Source organism: Bufo bufo, chromosome 2 (genome assembly GCF_905171765.1).
Source record: "Bufo bufo chromosome 2, aBufBuf1.1, whole genome shotgun sequence".
In the NCBI taxonomy this organism is placed as follows: domain Eukaryota; kingdom Metazoa; phylum Chordata; class Amphibia; order Anura; family Bufonidae; genus Bufo; species Bufo bufo.
In genome coordinates, this window is record NC_053390.1 from 462,632,173 (window position 1) to 462,655,040 (window position 22,868).

Sequence of the window (22,868 nt, forward strand, 5' to 3'; positions counted from 1 at the left end):
ATAACCCCCCGTCCCCCTTAGACAATTCCACCAGTGATATCCACAGTGACCTCATTACCAACAACCTACATATGTGACAAGAATCCATGTATAAACTAGTACTTACAGCGCAGCTGAGTCCAAGGAACAAACAGACAAATTGAATGAGGTGAACAGCGTCGCCAGCATGCTACTGCGCATGCCTGACGCTCATTTCCTGGTCTCTGCAGTAGGCCGGCATCTCCAGCGATCATGTGCTCGGCCTACTGCGGAGACCAGGAAATGAGCGTCAGGCATGCGCAGTAGCATGCTGGCGACGCTGTTCACCTCATTCAATTTGTCTGTTTGTTCCTTGGACTCAGCTGCGATGTAAGTACTAGTTTATACATGGATTCTTGTCACATATGTAGGTTGTTGGTAATGAGGTCACTGTGGATATCACTGGTGGAATTGTCTAGGGGGGGGGGGGGGGTATTTCTGGTACCTCAGGACAGCCCCCCAACCAATCCTGTTTGAATTGGATGTATATATACCCCAAAGAAAGATGGGAGACTCACATATAAAATATATGTAATTTATTAAGACATAACCAAATAACGAACAATATACAAGACATAAGGCACAAATTGTGAGAACTCAAAGTAACATGTGCTGGTATGTATGCTGTATGCACAGAAAAAGTAAAAGTAAATGAAAAGATACAAATAGCACAAGGCAAACTAGCCCACCCACAGACCTGGGATGGCCGCATGAGGTATGCACATAGCCATTGAGCTGTATGATACAGACAGAGGCAAGTGTGTAATTGGAATATAACAACTAACTGAGCAAAACAACAAAACATATATTACCCATGATATGCTGGACCCAGAGCGTGTGACCAAAAGCTGCCCCTCGACGTACGTTTCCCCTGGAGAGGCTTCGTCAGGAGGTAAAGTAACAAACTGAGTTCGTCCTTAAATGGTGTGGTCCACAGCTGGCAGCTAATTTGCGCATCCGCCCAGTGTTCCAGGGATGACATCAAAGACACGCCACCCAGCTTACAGAGCAAGGCGAGGCACGCCCATCGCGTCACATGACCAGACCAGGAGGGGGGAGGGAGCCGCATCTGACATCACACAGCCACACCTCCCCGCCCCGGGTCCGATCACATGACACACGGGCGCACGTCGGCCGGCCCACAGACAGCCAGGTATAGGAGCGTCGCTACAATGTCAGCAAAACAGCGCACCAGAGCGATGCGCATATGCCAGGTGGAGACAATGTATAGAGGACAGTGAATAGATAACTGCATATGAAGGACAATAAATCGGGGACACAGAGAAATGGCCAATGGTCAGCTCGATCGTACAACATATCTGGATAACATATATAGAGAGAGCAGCATAGTATAATGCCCCCCATAGCCTTCACCATTAGGCCTATTGCACACGACCGTATGGCTTTTTCAGTGTTTTGCGGTCCGTTTTTCACGGATCCGTTGTGTTTCCGTTTGGCATATACAGTATACAGTAATTACATAGATAAAATTGGGCTGGGCATAACATTTTCAATAGATGGTTCAGCAAAAAACGGAACGGAAACGGAAGGCATACGGATGCATTTCCGTATGTGTTCCGGTTTTTTTGCGGACCCATTGACTTGAATGGAGCCACGGAACGTGATTTGCGGGCAATAATAGGACATGTTCTATGTTAAAACGGAACGCAAAAACAGAAATACGGAAATGGAATGCATACGGAGTACATTCCGTTTTTTTTGCGGAACCATTGAAATAATTGGTTCCGTATACGGACCGTATACGGAACGCAAAAAACGGCCAGTAAACGGGGGAAAAAAAGGCCGTGTGCAGGAGGCCTTAGCGATATATACATGGCCCCATAAATATGCCCCCTTCTTTTGTGTTCCTATAGCTCAAAAACTGTACAGTACAATATTGTAACTTTATAAAAATGGACCCATGCGGTGATCCAATGCTGGGCATAAGTCAAAATAGTAATAGAAACCCATACCAGCAATGAGAACATGACCCTAAACCCAAAAAAAATAAAAATAATTCTTTAGTGTTCACTTGTAACATTATATAGTTTGAAAAAGACGTTGCTATTTTTTTCGGTGTTAATAAACACAAGCTTGGATTCAAGACTGGGAGTGCTGCAGTTTTTCATCTCTTTTTTTGGCTATATTGAGATTATACCACTGGGTTTGGCACGAGAAATAAGATGTGGAAATACACCGCTATCCTCAAGACGCGGATAGGAGTTACTATCCTCAACTCCTAAACTTGATGCACAAATTTCCTGTGGATTACTGCGGAAAATGTTCACTTCAACTCCACAATGTGTGTATGTACACTACACGTGACAGCTTTGCCGCAAAAATGTCTGGGCTGCATGACAAGTTATGTGCAGATTCATGGAGAAATCTTATTCACTCTGCGACTAGTGTAAACCCTGAGGATTTTCCACAAAGGTTAACAGCAGGTACCGTACCCTAAATGAGAAATTGGGAGATGCAGGTTGGACAAAGGGAGGTGCGTGGGAGCTCCATAGTGTTGTATAACTGCCAAGCTTACTAGATCACCCTACCGCCATCTCCAGCTGAAATTGTTAGACTTCTGGTGGTTGATGAGATCAAACCAGTAAAAACTAACAGGATTTCGGACCCAAGATAGATTCACCTACACATTACAAGTCACAAGGTTTGTTCAGTGCCTTCTGTGCATATGACAAGGCTCGAAAAATCCCAATTTGCCACTGGTGCCTTTTTTGTGGGTTCTTACTGATGTCTATGGCAAGCGAACAAATATAAAAAATTAAAAACTCATCCTGCACAAAGCGGTCGTAGAGGTCAGTTCTTGGGGTCAGAGTTTTGAGCTTGAAATGTAAATGCTTAATAGAAAATAAAGGCATTACTTGTGCCCTCTCATTACTTGTATCACTTAGAATGAGCGATCAATGGGCTATGCAATGATGAAAATGGCCTTTAAACAGAGGGCTTTTATTCATAAAGTTTCCTGAAAGCACAGGTACTATAATTACAGGTCTCCCCACTACTATTAAGTAATGCCTACAGATATCAACACTGCTTTGTTAACCGGTCTTCCAGGATTATGGCCCTTTTTAACTAGCCCCGGAGAATGTCGTAACTTCATTAAAAAAATACTACTTAAAGAGGAGCTTCCATCAGGCTAGCTCTAGTCTAATTACTATCCTACCTTATAGAGTGGCCCCCACTGATGCCATGGCACTTTTTTTTTGGGCCCCGTATATTTTGGCGCTTTATATTATAATGAGGCAACTCGGTTATACTAGGTGGAGACTTGTATTTTCCCTGGGCGCGATTATCTTCTCCCTGTGAGCACATCCAATCAGAGTGCCCTGCTCTTAGCCAGGGAGAATGAGCTCAAGGATGTCTACACGCTCTAGTTCTCGTGAGAACTTGAGCTCATTCTCCCTGGCTAAGAGCGGGGTGCTCTGATTGGATGTGCTCACAGACAGGGAGAAGATAACCGCGCCCAGGGAAAATACAAGTCTCCGCCTAGTATCACCGAGTTACATCATTAGAATATAAGGCGCCAAAATATACAGGGCCAACAGCGGACGAATTGTAGGGAAAAAGTGCCATGGCATCAGTGGGGGCCGCCCTATAAAAGGTAGGATAGTAATTAGACTAGAGCTAGCCTGATGGAAGGTCCTCTTTAACTGCTCCCCACCGCTCCATTCCAGCGCCCTGGCTCCTATTTGGAGATCTTCTGGTCCCCACCCTGTTTACTTACAGCAGTGTACCGACGGGGTCACATACGCTGCTGGAGTCAGTGACCACGTCTGGAAGTAAATAGGGTGGGACAGGCAGATCCCTGAACTGTGCCAGCACAAAGCGTCGATGGAGCAAATGAGTATGATTTTTTTTCATTATGGATCATATTCTCGGGGCCATAATCCTGTAAAATCCCTTTAAGATGGAGCGACAGGACCTACAGACATGTTTTACACTGAATATCTCTTCAGACTATTGTACCAGAGACAAGGCGGGCCACAAGAGAAATACCGGTCAACAGCACTAAAGTTTTTTTTTTGGTTTGTTTTTTTAAACTGGCTGCCTGACTGGCCTTTGGACAAAATGACAAATGCCATATACATGAGCCAAAGTCAGCAGAAATTTCCTAGCTGCCCAGTCACATTTTCACAGACAGAAGTTTGCTGTCGCTCATCGCTTTCACTTTTTAAACAATAGTTGATCAAAAAGGCCGAAATGGACTATTTTGCCCAACTTCTCTCATGTGCCACTTAGATCTGACTAGCCAGAGGATTCTACATTGCATTCAGGATGTTACACGATGACAGTGCCATCTCTCCCAACCACGCTTGGCACACCTGAGCATACGTGTGCTCTATAGAGGGAGAGAAGAGTAGGCTGGCAGCAGCTTATCTCCCTGGGATAATAAGGATGGGGCATGCTGTAGAGATGATATAACATAGGTTACGAAGCATTATAAGTAGACATATTACTTTTGTATAGCACTCAGTAATGCATCATGTGAAAGGAGTCAAATACTAACTAAATTACCGTACTTATATAATTTCCATTTTATAATTTTCCTCCGTGACCACTTCAGTCCTAAATAGAAAATTATCTCAAGGCTTTTGAGGTCTTCACGTTTTTCAGTTTCAGCCTCAAGCATAACCATCTTCACACTATTCAACATGAGAATCACATGGCTGAAGTTCCTGTCGGCTGACTGCTGGCGTTCCATCACTTCTGTGGTGCCTAGACTGTTCATACAGCCAGCATACATGTAGTAACTCATTCAGAAGTGCTGGCAAACAAAGAACTGAAGGGAGCAGTGTCCGCTCCAGCAAAAGCCACTCATTCCTGTGATTAACCTAAGGGCCCATTCACCCCACCGCATTTTTCTGTCCGCATCCGTTCCACAATTTGTGGATTGGATGCAGACCTCATTTCAATGGGGCCACAAAAGATGCGGACAATATAATGTGTGCTGTCCACGTCGGCACTTCAGTTCCCCAGCCCGGCGAAAAAGATCTAGCATTTCTATCATAGGGAAGGACGTTCTGATCCCCAAGATGCAGAACGCACACAGCTGGTATCCGTGTTTTCTGTTTCGTTGACTACACAACAAACAGACCTGTGTCCCCAGATCTACAACTAAAAAGATTTTGGGCAGGGGTGCGGGGTCTAACCTGGTGATATGCCCTCAATATCAAAATCCTAGATTAAAGGGGTTTTCCAAGTTTTTTACTTCCCTCTGGAATGGTCATCAGTATCTGAATGGTGAGGGTCTGACACCCAGGACACCCACCGATCAGCTGTTTGAGAAGGCAGCAACACTCCTGTGAGCCCCATTCCCATTTGAAAAAAAAAATAAAAAATCTGGAAAACCCTTTTAAGGCCTCCTGCACATAATACAGATGCAGTCCGTGTGCATCCCGCAATTTTCACGGAACTCACTGTAAAAAAAAGCTGAGGTTCTATCATTTGCGTCCCAGCCACACGGATGCGGTCAGCACACAGCTGACGTCCGCGTGATGTCTATTTTTTCTGCGGACCCATTGAATTGAATGGATCTCTGTGCAATTCACAAAAAAAAAGTGGATTGGACACAGACAAAAAAAAAAATAATTTCTATTAAAATACAGTCTTGTGCATGAAGCCTAAGGGTACTTTCACACTAGCGTTAGAAAAATCCGGCATGCAAACGGATATCTTTTTCTTCCAGATCCATTACACTTATGCATTAAAATACCAGCATTAAATATTTTCAAAGCTAGAAAGAACTGCACATGCGCAGACTGGAAAACCGGATCCGGCAATGCGGCAATTTCCGGAACACTTGGTACTGGATCCGGCATTAATACATTTCAATGGAAATTAAGTGCGCAAGTGCGGTAGTGTTCTGGGATTTTGGCCAGTCAAACACTGTACAAGGGACGGAAAGGAAGACATCCTGATGCATACTGAACGGATTGCTTTCCATTCAGAATGCATTAGGACAAAAGAGATGCGTTTTTTTCTGGTACTGAGCCCCTTTACCGGATTTCAGTACCGGAAAAGAATAACGCTAGTGTGAAAGTACCCTAAGAGTGCAGCTATTTTGGGCTTTTTATCTTTTTAGTTTGTTCAGCATTGTGTTCCAAGAGTCATCTTTTTTATTTTTCCGTCAACTGAGCAATATGAGGCTGTTTTTTTGTGGGACAAGTTGCATTTTTCAATTAACCATTTGTGGTACATATAATGTTGTGAAAACTGCAAATTTGCCACTTTCTTTAGTTTCTTTGCATTCACTGTGCGGTATAAATGGTATATGGGGTTACTGATGACCTATCCACGATAGGTCATCGGCATGTGACTGGTGAATGGGGCTGAGCTGCGCCTAGGCCATGTGACATCACTAACCTAGGACCTTCTCCAACAGCTGATCAGCGGGGATCCTGGGTGTCGAGCGCCTACTGATCAGAGGATAGGACATCAGTTACAAAGGGTCGGATAACCACTTTAACTATATTCTATACATTTTTGGTAAATTCACATTAGTGCATGCTGCACTATTGTGTCTGCACTCCAGACGGACTCCACCATAGGTGGCAGCGTCCACCCGGCACCGGCCGTCTTTACTTATGCGTCCTATAATAGAGCCAGAACCTTTTATTGGTAACATATTTTGGTCTGCATACACTTTTTGGAACACTTTTTTTTTTTTTTTTTTTTGGAGGGGGCGGAATAAAAAAATAAAAAAAAGTATTCTTTTACAGGGTGTATCATGCAGGATAAATCATTTATAAACATATTGGCACAATAAAGCATTTTGTCATAGGGAAAAAGGTTTTTCACATTTTTATTTTAATGACAGGGTGACGGAGGGTTCCCTCCCTCTAACTGTGACCCTCTGATTGGTCAGAAAACTGTCAGGTAATCTGGTGGTGTAGTTGCCTGTACAAACTTTTACAGACTGAAGGTGGATTTAGGTGCACCAATAATGGTCCAGATTACAGGGAACGGCTATTCCCGATCATCTAGCCATCTAAATGTGCCGCCAATCACCCGATAAACAAGCGAATCGCTCCTTCATGGGGTGATCCTGTAGTTCATGCAGGCACCACCGATCATGGCTTCTGGGTAGCAGATAATGCGGTCTATACCGTGATCTGCTTCTGTATAAGAACATGGGATCGCAATGGTGATACCTCATCCTCATACAGTAAAGGAGATCGCTGCATGTAAATGCGCAGTCTCCTTCACTGAACGAGGAGCCGTCTGTAAAGAATGAACGTTTCCTTCCCGACAATCGGCCGCTCAGTTGGTCCATCTAAATCCACCTTGAGGCGCTGCAGCACATTTTTTAGATTTTGATTTGAAATTCAAAATCTCTGAAGAAACCCATTGGCATTTGTTTTTTAGATAGGCCTTAGATGCTGGTCCGCATCCACATACATGACGTATGCAGGAGTCACCATGTATACATATGTGTGGCACACGACTGCTGGTCCGCATCCACATACATGACGTATGCAGGAGTCACCATGTATACATATGTGTGGCACACGACTGCTGGTCCGCATCCACATACATGACGTATGCAGGAGTCACCATGTATACATATGTGTGGCACACGACTGCTGGTCCGCATCCACATACATGACGTATGCAGGAGTCACCATGTATACATATGTGTGGCACACGACTGCTGGTCCGCATCCACATACATGACGTATGCAGGAGTCACCATGTATACATATGTGTGGCACACGACTGCTGGTCCGCATCCACATACATGACGTATGCAGGAGTCACCATGTATACATATGTGTGGCACACGACTGCTGGTCCGCATCCACATACATGACGTATGCAGGAGTCACCATGTATACATATGTGTGACACATGACTGCTGGTCCGCATCCACATACATGACGTATGCAGGAGTCACCATGTATACATATGTGTGACACGACTGCTGGTCCGCATCCACATACATGACATATGCAGGAGTCACCATGTATACATATGTGTGACACATGACTGCTGGTCCGCATCCACATACATGACGTATGCAGGAGTCACCATGTATACATATGTGTGACACATGACTGCTGGTCCGCATCCACATACATGACGTATGCAGGAGTCACCATGTATACATATGTGTGACACATGACTGCTGGTCCGCATCCACATACATGACCTATGCAGGAGTCACCATGTATACATATGTGTGACACATGACTGCTGGTCCGCATCCCCATACATGACCTATGCAGGAGTAATCATGTGTACATGTATGGGGATGCAGACCAGCAGTCATGTGTCACACATATGTATACATGGTGACTCCTGCATAGGTCATGTATGTGGATGCGGACCAGCAGTGATGTGTCACACACATGTACATGATTACTCCTGCATAGGTCATGTATGGGGATGCAGACCAGCAGTGATGTGTTACACATATGTACACATGGTGACTCCTGCATAGGTCATGTATGGGGATGCAGACCAGCAGTGATGTGTCACACACATGTACACATGATTACTCCAGCATAGGTCATGTATGGGGATGCAGACCAGCAGTGATGTGTTACACACATGTACACATGGTGACTCCTGCATAGGTCATGTATGGGGATGCAGACCAGCAGTGATGTGTCACACACATGTACACATGATTACTCCAGTATAGGTCATGTACGGGGATGCAGACCAGCAGTGATGTGTCACACACATGTACACATGATTACTCCAGTATAGGTCATGTACGGGGATGCAGACCAGCAGTGATGTGTCACACACATGATTACTCCAGCATAGGTCATGTATGGGGATGCAGACCAGCAGTGATGTGTCACACACATGTACACATGATTACTCCTGCATAGGTCATGTATGTGGATGCAGACCAGCAGTGATGTGTCACACACATGTACACATGATTACTCCTGCATAGGTCATGTATGTGGATGCAGACCAGCAGTGATGTGTCACACACATGTACACATGATTACTCCTGCATAGGTCATGTATGTGGATGCAGACCAGCAGTGATGTGTCACACACATGTACATGATTACTCCTGCATAGGTCATGTATGGGGATGCAGACCAGCAGTGATGTGTTACACACATGTACACATGGTGACTCCTGCATAGGTCATGTATGGGGATGCAGACCAGCAGTGATGTGTTACACACATGTACACATGGTGACTCCTGCATAGGTCATGTATGGGGATGCAGACCAGCAGTGATGTGTCACACACATGTACATGATTACTCCAGCATAGGTCATGTATGGGGATGCAGACCAGCAGTGATGTGTCACACACATGATTACTCCAGCATAGGTCATGTATGGGGATGCAGACCAGCAGTGATGTGTCACACACATGTACATGATTACTCCAGCATAGGTCATGTATGGGGATGCAGACCAGCAGTGATGTGTTACACACATGTACACATGATTACTCCTGCATAGGTCATGTATGTGGATGCAGACCAGCAGTGATGTGTCACACACATGTACACATGATTACTCCTGCATAGGTCATGTATGTGGATGCAGACCAGCAGTGATGTGTCACACACATGTACACATGATTACTCCTGCATAGGTCATGTATGGGGATGCAGACCAGCAGTGACGTGTTACACATATGTACATGGTGACTCCTGCATAGGTCATGTATGGGGATGCAGACCAGCAGTGATGTGTTACACACATGTACACATGGTGACTCCTGCATAGGTCATGTATGGGGATGCAGACCAGCAGTGATGTGTCACACACATGTACATGATTACTCCTGCATAGGTCATGTATGGGGATGCAGACCAGCAGTGATGTGTCACACACATGTACACATGATTACTCCTGCATAGGTCATGTATGGGGATGCAGACCAGCAGTGATGTGTCACACACATGTACACATGATTACTCCTGCATAGGTCATGTATGGGGATGCAGACCAGCAGTGATGTGTTACACACATGTACACATGGTGACTCCTGCATAGGTCATGTATGGGGATGCAGACCAGCAGTGATGTGTCACACACATGTACACATGATTACTCCAGCATAGGTCATGTATGGGGATGCAGACCAGCAGTGATGTGTTACACACATGTACACATGGTGACTCCTGCATAGGTCATGTATGGGGATGCAGACCAGCAGTGATGTGTCACACACATGTACATGATTACTCCTGCATAGGTCATGTATGGGGATGCAGACCAGCAGTGATGTGTCACACACATGTACATGATTACTCCAGCATAGGTCATGTATGGGGATGCAGACCAGCAGTGATGTGTTACACACATGTACACATGGTGACTCCTGCATAGGTCATGTATGGGGATGCAGACCAGCAGTGATGTGTCACACACATGTACATGATTACTCCTGCATAGGTCATGTATGGGGATGCAGACCAGCAGTGATGTGTCACACATATGTATACATGGTGACTCCTGCATAGGTCATGTATGGGGATGCAGACCAGCAGTGATGTGTCACACACATGTACACATGATTACTCCTGCATAGGTCATGTATGGGGATGCAGACCAGCAGTGATGTGTTACACACATGTACACATGGTGACTCCTGCATAGGTCATGTATGGGGATGCAGACCAGCAGTGATGTGTCACACACATGTACACATGATTACTCCAGCATAGGTCATGTATGGGGATGCAGACCAGCAGTGATGTGTTACACACATGTACACATGGTGACTCCTGCATAGGTCATGTATGGGGATGCAGACCAGCAGTGATGTGTCACACACATGTACATGATTACTCCTGCATAGGTCATGTATGGGGATGCAGACCAGCAGTGATGTGTCACACACATGTACATGATTACTCCAGCATAGGTCATGTATGGGGATGCAGACCAGCAGTGATGTGTTACACACATGTACACATGGTGACTCCTGCATAGGTCATGTATGGGGATGCAGACCAGCAGTGATGTGTCACACACATGTACATGATTACTCCTGCATAGGTCATGTATGGGGATGCAGACCAGCAGTGATGTGTCACACATATGTATACATGGTGACTCCTGCATAGGTCATGTATGGGGATGCAGACCAGCAGTGATGTGTCACACATATGTATACATGGTGACTCCTGCATAGGTCATGTATGGGGATGCAGACCAGCAGTGATGTGTCACACACATGTACACATGATTACTCCTGCATAGGTCATGTATGGGGATGCAGACCAGCAGTGATGTGTTACACACATGTACACATGGTGACTCCTGCATAGGTCATGTATGGGGATGCAGACCAGCAGTGATGTGTTACACATATGTATACATGATTACTCCGGCATAGGTCATGTATGTGGATGCAGACCAGCAGTGATGTGTCACACACATGTACACATGATTACTCCAGCATAGGTCATGTATGGGGATGCAGACCAGCAGTGATGTGTTACACACATGTACACATGGTGACTCCTGCATAGGTCATGTATGGGGATGCAGACCAGCAGTGATGTGTCACACACATGTACACATGATACACCTGCATATGTCAGGTATGTGGATGCAGATCACAGTCTCTTCATTTATTGCGACCATTCACGCCTTTAGGATGCCACATCATCCACTCAGCAGATAGGAGTCTCCGCACCCCAGAGTCATCCATTCCCCCAAATGTTAAGCAGCTGCCAACTAACCCTTTCTTCTAAGTGCACCCACAGCCCCGATTCCTGTGCTGCCCCTCTCCCCACCCGGCTGCAGACATCCACTAGTCAGATGACTGTCAGGCACCCGGCAGGAGCCCAAGACCGATCCCTGCCCACTGTACTCACGCCCCCAGCACAGTTCCCCACTTCCCAGAACCCCCTTCATCTCTGTTGACACCACTTGCAGACCTCTCACCTCATCCTCTTTGTGGTTACGGATCCCTCTAACCAGGTCCTGCAGGTTCTTATCGAACATACGGTCAATACTGCCCTTAACCATGCGGAGCGCCATGGTCGTGCAGTGGCTCGGGCCCCACCGGACTCTCCTGTCACCGGACACAGACACACAAAATGGCCGCAACTCAGCTGACTCAACTCCCCGCCCACCGGGCTCACGTGACTGACAGCGAGGAAGGCGGGGTTAACTGCCTGTATTCCCGCCCCTTGATGGACGTAGCCGGCGTTCTTCCGCTCTGTCAACTTAGTGGTGATGCAGACAACCCGCCATGATATTTTCAGGAAACATCCTCCTATTTCTCTATTAATACCGCACCTATAAGGGTAGAAGAATAGTAATAGGTGCGGGGTCCACCGCTGGCACCCGCACTTATATCGATAACTGAGCCCTGAAACTGGTGGGGGGCACACTGCGCAGGCACAGCCCTCCACCAGTTTTTTTTTATAAAAAGTGATCAAAAAGTCGCACACACTTCAGATTGGTATCACTGAAAAGAACAGCTCCGTACACATAACTACAAAAAAGTTATAGGGGTTAGAATATGGTTCTAAAAAAAAGAATTTCCTCAAAGTTTTATTTTTTTTTCATTATACAAGTGTGGTATCGTAACCGTACTGACCTGGAAAATGAAGATAACAGGTAAATTTTACCGCATAGTGTATCGTGTAAAAATTTTTTTTTAACATTTATCAGAATTGCATTGTTTCCCAATTCTACCCCATTTGTACAATAAGCATATTTCCCCGCACCTGCAGAATTTGTGTGCATAAGTGTGCAATAAGCATATTTCCCCGCACCTGCAGAATTTGTGTGTACAATAAGCATATTTCCCCGCACCTGCAGAATTTGTGTGCATAAGTGTGCAATAAGCATATTTCCCCGCACCTGCAGAATTTGTGTGTGCAATAAGCATATTTCCCCGCACCTGCAGAATTTGTGTGCATAAGTGTGCAATAAGCATATTTCCCCGCACCTGCAGAATTTGTGTGTGCAATAAGCATATTTCCCCGCACCTGCAGAATTTGTGTGTGCAATAAGCATATTTCCCCGCACCTGCAGAATTTGTGTGCATAAGTGTGCAATAAGCATATTTCCCCGCACCTGCAGAATTTGTGTGTGCAATAAGCATATTTCCCCGCACCTGCAGAATTTGTGTGCATACGTGTGCAATAAGAATATTTCCCCGCACCTGCAGAATTTGTGTGTGCAATAAGCATATTTCCCCGCACCTGCAGAATTTGTGTGTGCAATAAGCATATTTCCCCGCACCTGCAGAATTTGTGTGTGCAATAAGCATATTTCCCCGCACCTGCAGAATTTGTGTGCATAAGTGTGCAATAAGCATATTTCCCCGCACCTGCAGAATTTGTGTGTGCAATAAGCATATTTCCCCGCACCTGCAGAATTTGTGTGCATACGTGTGCAATAAGAATATTTCCCCGCACCTGCAGAATTTGTGTGTGCAATAAGCATATTTCCCCGCACCTGCAGAATTTGTGTGTGCAATAAGCATATTTCCCCGCACCTGCAGAATTTGTGTGTACAATAAGCATATTTCCCCGCACCTGCAGAATTTGTGTGTACAATAAGCATATTTCCCTGCACCTGCAGAATTTGTGTGTGCAATAAGCATATTTCCCCGCACCTGCAGAATTTGTGTGCGTAAGTGTGCAATAAGCATATTTCCCCGCACCTGCAGAATTTGTGTGTGCAATAAGCATATTTCCCCGCACCTGCAGAATTTGTGTGCATACGTGTGCAATAAGAATATTTCCCCGCACCTGCAGAATTTGCGTGCATACGTGTGCAATAAGCATATTTCCCCGCACCTGCAAAATTTGTGTGTGCAATAAGCATATTTCCCCGCACCTGCAGAATTTGTGTGTGCAATAAGCATATTTCCCTGCACCTGCAGAATTTGTGTGTACAATAAGCATATTTCCCCGCACCTGCAGAATTTGTGTGCGTAAGTGTGCAATAAGCATATTTCCCCGCACCTGCAGAATTTGTGTGTGCAATAAGCATATTTCCCCGCACCTGCAGAATTTGTGTGCATACGTGTGCAATAAGCATATTTCCCCGCACCTGCAGAATTTGTGTGTGCAATAAGCATATTTCCCCGCTCCTGCAGAATTTGTGTGTGCAATAAGCATATTTCCCCGCACCTGCAGAATTTGTGTGTACAATAAGCATATTTCCCCGCACCTGCAGAATTTGTGTGCATAAGTGTGCAATAAGCATATTTCCCCGCACCTGCAGAATTTGTGTGTGCAATAAGCATATTTCCCCGCACCTGCAGAATTTGTGTGTGCAATAAGCATATTTCCCCGCACCTGCAGAATTTGTGTGTGCAATAAGCATATTTCCCCGCACCTGCAGAATTTGTGTGCATAAGTGTGCAATAAGCATATTTCCCCGCACCTGCAGAATTTGTGTGTGCAATAAGCATATTTCCCCGCACCTGCAGAATTTGTGTGTGCAATAAGAATATTTCCCCGCACCTGCAGAATTTGTGTGTACAATAAGCATATTTCCCCGCACCTGCAGAATTTGTGTGCGTAAGTGTGCAATAAGCATATTTCCCCGCACCTGCAGAATTTGTGTGTGCAATAAGCATATTTCCCCGCACCTGCAGAATTTGTGTGCATACGTGTGCAATAAGAATATTTCCCCGCACCTGCAGAATTTGCGTGCATACGTGTGCAATAAGCATATTTCCCTGCACCTGCAAAATTTGTGTGCATAAGTGTGCAATAAGCATATTTCCCCGCACCTGCAGAATTTGTGTGTGCAATAAGCATATTTCCCCGCACCTGCAGAATTTGTGTGTGCAATAAGCATATTTCCCCGCACCTGCAGAATTTGTGTGCATAAGTGTGCAATAAGCATATTTCCCCGCACCTGCAGAATTTGTGTGTGCAATAAGCATATTTCCCCGCACCTGCAGAATTTGTGTGTGCAATAAGCATATTTCCCCGCACCTGCAGAATTTGTGTGTACAATAAGCATATTTCCCCGCACCTGCAGAATTTGTGTGCATAAGTGTGCAATAAGCATATTTCCCCGCACCTGCAGAATTTGTGTGTGCAATAAGCATATTTCCCCGCACCTGCAGAATTTGTGTGTGCAATAAGCATATTTCCCCGCACCTGCAGAATTTGTGTGTACAATAAGCATATTTCCCCGCACCTGCAGAATTTGTGTGCGTAAGTGTGCAATAAGCATATTTCCCCGCACCTGCAGAATTTGTGTGTGCAATAAGCATATTTCCCCGCACCTGCAGAATTTGTGTGCATACGTGTGCAATAAGAATATTTCCCCGCACCTGCAGAATTTGCGTGCATACGTGTGCAATAAGCATATTTCCCCGCACCTGCAAAATTTGTGTGTGCAATAAGCATATTTCCCCGCACCTGCAGAATTTGTGTGTGCAATAAGCATATTTCCCTGCACCTGCAGAATTTGTGTGCATAAGTGTGCAATAAGCATATTTCCCCGCACCTGCAGAATTTGTGTGTGCAATAAGCATATTTCCCCGCACCTGCAGAATTTGTGTGTGCAATAAGCATATTTCCCCGCACCTGCAGAATTTGTGTGTGCAATAAGCATATTTCCCCGCACCTGCAGAATTTGTGTGCATAAGTGTGCAATAAGCATATTTCCCCGCACCTGCAGAATTTGTGTGTGCAATAAGCATATTTCCCCGCACCTGCAGAATTTGTGTGTGCAATAAGAATATTTCCCCGCACCTGCAGAATTTGTGTGTACAATAAGCATATTTCCCCGCACCTGCAGAATTTGTGTGCGTAAGTGTGCAATAAGCATATTTCCCCGCACCTGCAGAATTTGTGTGTGCAATAAGCATATTTCCCCGCACCTGCAGAATTTGTGTGCATACGTGTGCAATAAGAATATTTCCCCGCACCTGCAGAATTTGCGTGCATACGTGTGCAATAAGCATATTTCCCTGCACCTGCAAAATTTGTGTGTGCAATAAGCATATTTCCCCGCACCTGCAGAATTTGTGTGTGCAATAAGCATATTTCCCTGCACCTGCAGAATTTGTGTGTACAATAAGCATATTTCCCCGCACCTGCAGAATTTGTGTGCGTAAGTGTGCAATAAGCATATTTCCCCGCACCTGCAGAATTTGTGTGTGCAATAAGCATATTTCCCCGCACCTGCAGAATTTGTGTGCATACGTGTGCAATAAGCATATTTCCCCGCACCTGCAGAATTTGCGTGCATACGTGTGCAATAAGCATATTTCCCCGCACCTGCAGAATTTGTGTGTGCAATAAGCATATTTCCCCGCTCCTGCAGAATTTGTGTGTGCAATAAGCATATTTCCCCGCACCTGCAGAATTTGTGTGTACAATAAGCATATTTCCCCGCACCTGCAGAATTTGTGTGCATAAGTGTGCAATAAGCATATTTCCCCGCACCTGCAGAATTTGTGTGTGCAATAAGCATATTTCCCCGCACCTGCAGAATTTGTGTGTGCAATAAGCATATTTCCCCGCACCTGCAGAATTTGTGTGCATACGTGTGCAATAAGAATATTTCCCCGCACCTGCAGAATTTGTGTGTACAATAAGCATATTTCCCCGCACCTGCAGAATTTGTGTGTGCAATAAGCATATTTCCCCGCACCTGCAGAATTTGTGTGTGCAATAAGCATATTTCCCCGCACCTGCAGAATTTGTGTGCATACGTGTGCAATAAGCATATTTCCCCGCACCTGCAGAATTTGTGTGCATACGTGTGCAATAAGCATATTTCCCAGCACCTGCAGAATTTGTGTGTGCAATAAGCATATTTCCCCGCACCTGCAGAATTTGTGTGTGCAATAAGCATATTTCCCCGCACCTGCAGAATTTGTGTGCGTAAGTGTGCAATAAGCATATTTCCCCGCACCTGCAGAATTTGTGTGTGCAATAAGCATATTTCCCCGCACCTGCAGAATTTGTGTGCATACGTGTGCAATAAGAATATTTCCCCGCACCTGCAGAATTTGTGTGTGCAATAAGCATATTTCCCTGCACCTGCAGAATTTGTGTGTACAATAAGCATATTTCCCCGCACCTGCAGAATTTGTGTGCATAAGTTTGCAATAAGCATATTTCCCCGCACCTGCAGAATTTGTGTGTGCAATAAGCATATTTCCCCGCACCTGCAGAATTTGTGTGTTCAATAAGCATATTTCCCCGCACCTGCAGAATTTGTGTGCATACGTGTGCAATAAGAATATTTCCCCGCACCTGCAGAATTTGTGTGTGCAATAAGCATATTTCCCCGCACCTGCAGAATTTGTGTGTGCAATAAGCATATTTCCCCGCACCTGCAGAATTTGTGTGTGCAATAAGCATATTTCCCCGCACCTGCAGAATTTGTGTGTACAATAAGCATATTTCCCCGCACCTGCAGAATTTGTGTGCATAAGTGTGCAATAAGCATATTTCCCCGCACCTGCAGAATTTGTGTGCAATAAGCATATTTCCCCGCTCCTGCAGAATTTGTGTGTGCAATAAGCATATTTCCCCGCTCCTGCAGAATTTGTGTGCATAAGTGTGCAATAAGCATATTTCCCCGCACCTGCAGAATTTGTGTGTGCAATAAGCATATTTCCCCGCACCTGCAGAATTTGTGTGCGTAAGTGTGCAATAAGCATATTTCCCCGCACCTGCAGAATTTGTGTGCATACGTGTGCAATAAGAATATTTCCCCGCACCTGCAGAATTTGTGTGTACAATAAGCATATTTCCCCGCACCTGCAGAATTTGTGTGTGCAATAAGCATATTTCCCCGCACCTGCAGAATTTGTGTGTGCAATAAGCATATTTCCCCGCACCTGCAGAATTTGTGTGCATACGTGTGCAATAAGCATATTTCCCCGCACCTGCAGAATTTGTGTGCATACGTGTGCAATAAGCATATTTCCCCGCACCTGCAGAATTTGTGTGCATACGTGTGCAATAAGCATATTTCCCAGCACCTGCAGAATTTGTGTGTGCAATAAGCATATTTCCCCGCACCTGCAGAATTTGTGTGTGCAATAAGCATATTTCCCCGCACCTGCAGAATTTGTGTGCGTAAGTGTGCAATAAGCATATTTCCCCGCACCTGCAGAATTTGTGTGTGCAATAAGCATATTTCCCCGCACCTGCAGAATTTGTGTGCATACGTGTGCAATAAGAATATTTCCCCGCACCTGCAGAATTTGTGTGTGCAATAAGCATATTTCCCCGCACCTGCAGAATTTGTGTGTACAATAAGCATATTTCCCCGCACCTGCAGAATTTGTGTGCATAAGTGTGCAATAAGCATATTTCCCCGCACCTGCAGAATTTGTGTGTGCAATAAGCATATTTCCCCGCACCTGCAGAATTTGTGTGTTCAATAAGCATATTTCCCCGCACCTGCAGAATTTGTGTGCATACGTGTGCAATAAGCATATTTCCCCGCACCTGCAGAATTTGTGTGCAATAAGCATATTTCCCTGCACCTGCAGAATTTGTGTGTGCAATAAGCATATTTCCCCGCACCTGCAGAATTTGTGTGCTTAAGTGTGCAATAAGCATATTTCCCCGCACCTGCAGAATTTGGGGCAGATGCTGCAGCAAAAAGCCTTCAGAAGCAGCGCTGTATCTCCCTCCCATTATTTTCAATGGGAGGCCACACTGCACTTTCTTAAAGCGGCTCTGTCATCTGGATCAACCCTACCCTACCAGGCATATATGACGCTGATTAAAACGATACCTGTCTTATGTCTGTGCTTTTTATCACGCCCCCTTACCTTATATTGACAGTTCTAGACTGCACTTGTGTCCAGAACGGCACGTTCGTCAGGAGGAAGCCGGAGATGTTTTAATCAGCATCATCAACCCCAGTAGGGTTGATTCAGGTGACAGAGCCGCTTTAATAGCCATGACATTTCTTGTCTGAGTAGTGATGAGCAAAATGGCCACAAATTTCAAAAAGAATCTCCTTCCAAAAGAGTCAGAAGTTTTGGTGATTGGCTTTGGATGAATGGCACAAAATGGTGCCCACCATTTTACTTTTAAAATTGAGCACACTCGTGAGGTAAGGAGGGCGAGAACGGACGGTCACATGACCCAGTGTCGGACCCCACAATGCTTTGCAGTCAACCTGACAGCCAGTCAGGAGGGAGGATATTAGCAGCTCTGAAGCACAGCCACTGATGTGAGGGTGTCTCTACAGATATCAATTAGACACACAGGCCAGCCATTTTAGGGTCTTGCAGGGACAGGGTAGGGATTGTGAAGAAGCTATATTTAGGTAGGTAGATTGAATTACTCAGATTTTATCAGTAGAGGTAATTATCGTACTGTGTCTGTAGCCAGGGCTCTTCATAACTTCACAAGACATGAGCTGTTAAAGAGACAGTACTTTTTTTTTAAAATGCATGAGCCTAAAACCTGTTGCAAAGCTTCTACAGTTCATAAGTGTGCAATAAGCATATTTCCCCGCACCGTATACCATTAGTTCTAGAAATATTTGGACAGTGACACAAGTTTTGGTATTTTAGCTGTTTACCAAAACGTATTCAAGATACAGTTATGTAATCAATATGGGCTTAAAGTGCAGACTCTCAGCTTTAGGCCTCATGCACACAGCCGTTGCGCGGCCGCTCCGTGCATTGGGGACCGCTATTTGCAGTCCCCAATGCACGGTCAACGTCCGTGTGGCGGCAGGACAGATCAAGACCCATTCAACTTGAATCGGTCCGTGATCCGTCCGCACCGCAAAAAAATCGAACCATGTCGCTACTAGCCCTTGTTGGTGCTTTCCTTTTTCTATCCTAAGTACTGCAGAAAAGGTGAAGTCTTTCATTCAGTAAATAATCCTCAGAGAAGGTAATTCTCTGTAACTTTGGTCTAGTCCTTTAACCCCTTAGGCCCCTTTTACACGGGGCGAGAATTTTGTGCGGGTGCAATGCGTGAGGTGAACGCATTGCACCCGCACTGAATCCGGACCCATTCACTTCAATGGGGCTGTTCAGATGAGCAATGATTTTCATGCATCACTTGTGCGTTGCGTGAAAATCGCAGCATGTTCTATATTCTGCATTTTTCACGCAACGCAGGCCCCATAGAAATGAATGGGGCTGCGTGAAAATCGCAACGCATCCGCAAGCAAGTGCTGATGCAATGAGATTTTCACGCATGGTTGCAAGGAGACGATGTTAGTAAATTGATAAAAGTCAATTTACTGTATTATTTTCCCTTATAACATGGTTATAAAGTAAAATGATAGCATTCTTAATATAGAATGCTTACTAAAATGTTGCTTGAGGGGTTAAAAAAATAATAATAACTCACCTCATCCTGTTGTTCGCGCAGCCGACATAGTCTTCTTTCTTCATCTTTCAGGAAAAACAGCAATACTGCCACTGCATTTTTACGTTATAAATTTGACAGCGTAAATTTTTCGGTATAAATAACATCTTTATTCTCTGGGTCAGTACGATTACAGTGATACCAAATACATATAGTTTTTTATAAAACCCCTTTTCTTTTTTAAAGAAAAAAAGTTTTTGCATTGCCACTTCCCAAGATCCATAACTTTTTTATTTTTCTTTCTATGGAGTTGTGTGAGGGCTTGATTTTTGCAGGACGACTTGTATTTTTTTGGGGGGGTAAATGGCGCTTTTTGATCGCTTGTTATTAAGTTTTTTCGGTGGCAACTAAGAATAAATTAGCAATTCTGTCTTTTAAAAAAAACATTTTTTACGGCGTTCACTGTAGGGGATAATTTACATGATATTTATGTAGTCCCGGTTGTTACGGACGCAACAATACCAAACATATGGGGAAGATTTTTTTTTTGCAATGGAAAAAAGCGTAATTTTTTAATGGGATTTTCTTATTTAATAAAAAAAAAATTATACTTTTTTTTACCACAAGGGGACTATAACAGACAGCTTTTTGATTGCTTTTAAAATGCAGTGCACGATCCTTATAGTGTATTGCATTTTAATGGCAATGCTATTCTGACATTGACCAGCAGGCTGCACCAGAGAGGCACAGCCTGCTGGAAGTTACTGAAGGCTGGTCTGGGGCCTACATCAGACCCAAGGCAGCCTTCACACACATCGGCACCCAGCGATCGCATTTGCAGGGTGCCGATGGGAGACAGAGGGAGCGCCATTGTCCGCGGCATGTAAAGTATTAAACAGCCCGCATCGGCACTCCTGCCTGTCCAGGCTGTTAGAGCAGGGCCACGGCTCTCATGTGAGAGCTGGCTCTCCGCTCCCCGCTGCGCGTAAAAATGCGGTGGCCCAGCCTAAGGCCCCTTAGTGACCTCCGTAAAGACACGTATGGGTGGTCACTAAGGGGTTAAGGAGTGGAACACGTGTAGCAGCTTCCTCTCTTTTCCTCTGCTAGACTACACTAGAACTCAGTAACCTGAGCTAGGGGCGGATCCTGCAGGGGCTGAGCCAGGGTCATTAACCCTGTCTCATCCATACAAAAGCTATACTGGATACAATACAAGGTATAAACATGTAAAATAGCATACAAAACATTAAATAGCATTACAGAATAAACAATTTGCGAGTGTCCGGTTATAGGGTACTGCAGACCTTCATACATTGCTGAACATGGAGTTCAAATTTCCTGCTGCTAAGCTCCTGGAAATTGTCCAGGCAGAGACAGGTGTGTGTAGGGAAGATGCCACCTGTGTCTGGGTGGTGGAAAACGAAACTGTGAGAGTTAAGATAAAATTTCAGTTTTACCATATGACAGTGCTGGAGAGTGTGTAGTGATCAAATTTCCAAAATCTTTATTTTAAATACAGATGCTCCACAGACATTTTTGTCTGGCATCATGAATGCCAAACAATAATGTGCAGTGATGAAAGCAGAACCTGGCATGGTACTAATGATGAAAAATCACTGAAAATAATGCACTAGATGCAAACATTATAAATGGACTAAGACATCATTCTGATATGATACAATCTGAGACTCATCGCCAAAACACATCTGTGCCCGCCTACTAGTGACAAGGTGGTCTCGCAGTCAGGCAGGTCCTATTCTAAACCTATCCATGCTGCTGGGCATCTACATTTAGGAGAACAGTGTAATGACCGGCGTCACGCAAAAAGGAGGAAATGGGAAGGCCCTGTCCAAGGGAGAGGGAAAGATGGTGACCCCTGACTCACCTTGCGGCTGGCACCTGACTGCCCTGACGTCCCTAGACGGGTTCCTGTAATGACCGACGACACGCACAGGGAGGAAAACAGGGAAAGCCCTGCCCAAGGGAGAGGGAAAGGTGGTGACCCCTAACTCACCTTGCGGCTGGCACCTGACTGCCCTGACGTCCCTAGACGGGTTCCTCACCCGTGCGGCGATCGCGTGCCTAAACCCTGGCTTTCCCTAATATGAGCCCTGGATAGTGAACAGGCCGGTGGGATCGCTAGTCCACACCACTATCACTAAGAGGGAAACACCAGGGAGAGGACAGACAAAACATACAAACACATACACCCAGGTGGGCGACCACAATAAACCAAAAAGGTCCAACAGGGATCTGGAGGGTAGCGTACTGGACCAACTACCAGCGAACGCAGCAACACAGCTCCAGAAGGTCAGAATAGATGTCCAGGCAGGAAGCTCTATCTCTGGCAACCAGAGAAGTGTGAGAGAGAAATATAAGGAGGTCTGGGAGTGCTGGACAAGGAACAGCTGAGGAGAAGGAGCTACGGATCCCTGAGTGAGCCAAAAGGGTTTGCTAAGCAAACCCAGAAAGCTACCATAAGGAAAACAGCCCTATCTTAAATAGAGCGTGCAGCCAACCGCTGCGACTTCCTGACCCCGGGTATAACGGAGTCAGGCGTGGTCCTCGACACCCTCGTGACAGTACCCCTCTCTCTACGAGGGGCCTCAGGAC

The 22,868-nt window shown here is 45.2% G+C and overlaps 1 protein-coding gene across 3 annotated transcripts in view; it reads right to left on the reverse strand.

Moving 5' to 3' along the window:
* Nucleotides 1-12,092, reverse strand: part of AP3D1 (adaptor related protein complex 3 subunit delta 1) — a 99,163-nt gene extending 87,071 nt beyond the window's left edge. For all 3 annotated transcript variants that reach the window (XM_040417652.1, XM_040417651.1, XM_040417650.1), the window contains exon 1: nucleotides 11,914-12,092. In XM_040417652.1, coding sequence (XP_040273586.1) covers nucleotides 11,914-12,009 — 96 coding nt within the window. In that variant the 5' untranslated portion in view covers nucleotides 12,010-12,092. The remainder of the gene's footprint in view (nucleotides 1-11,913) is intronic.
* Nucleotides 12,093-22,868: the final 10,776 nt, after the last annotated feature.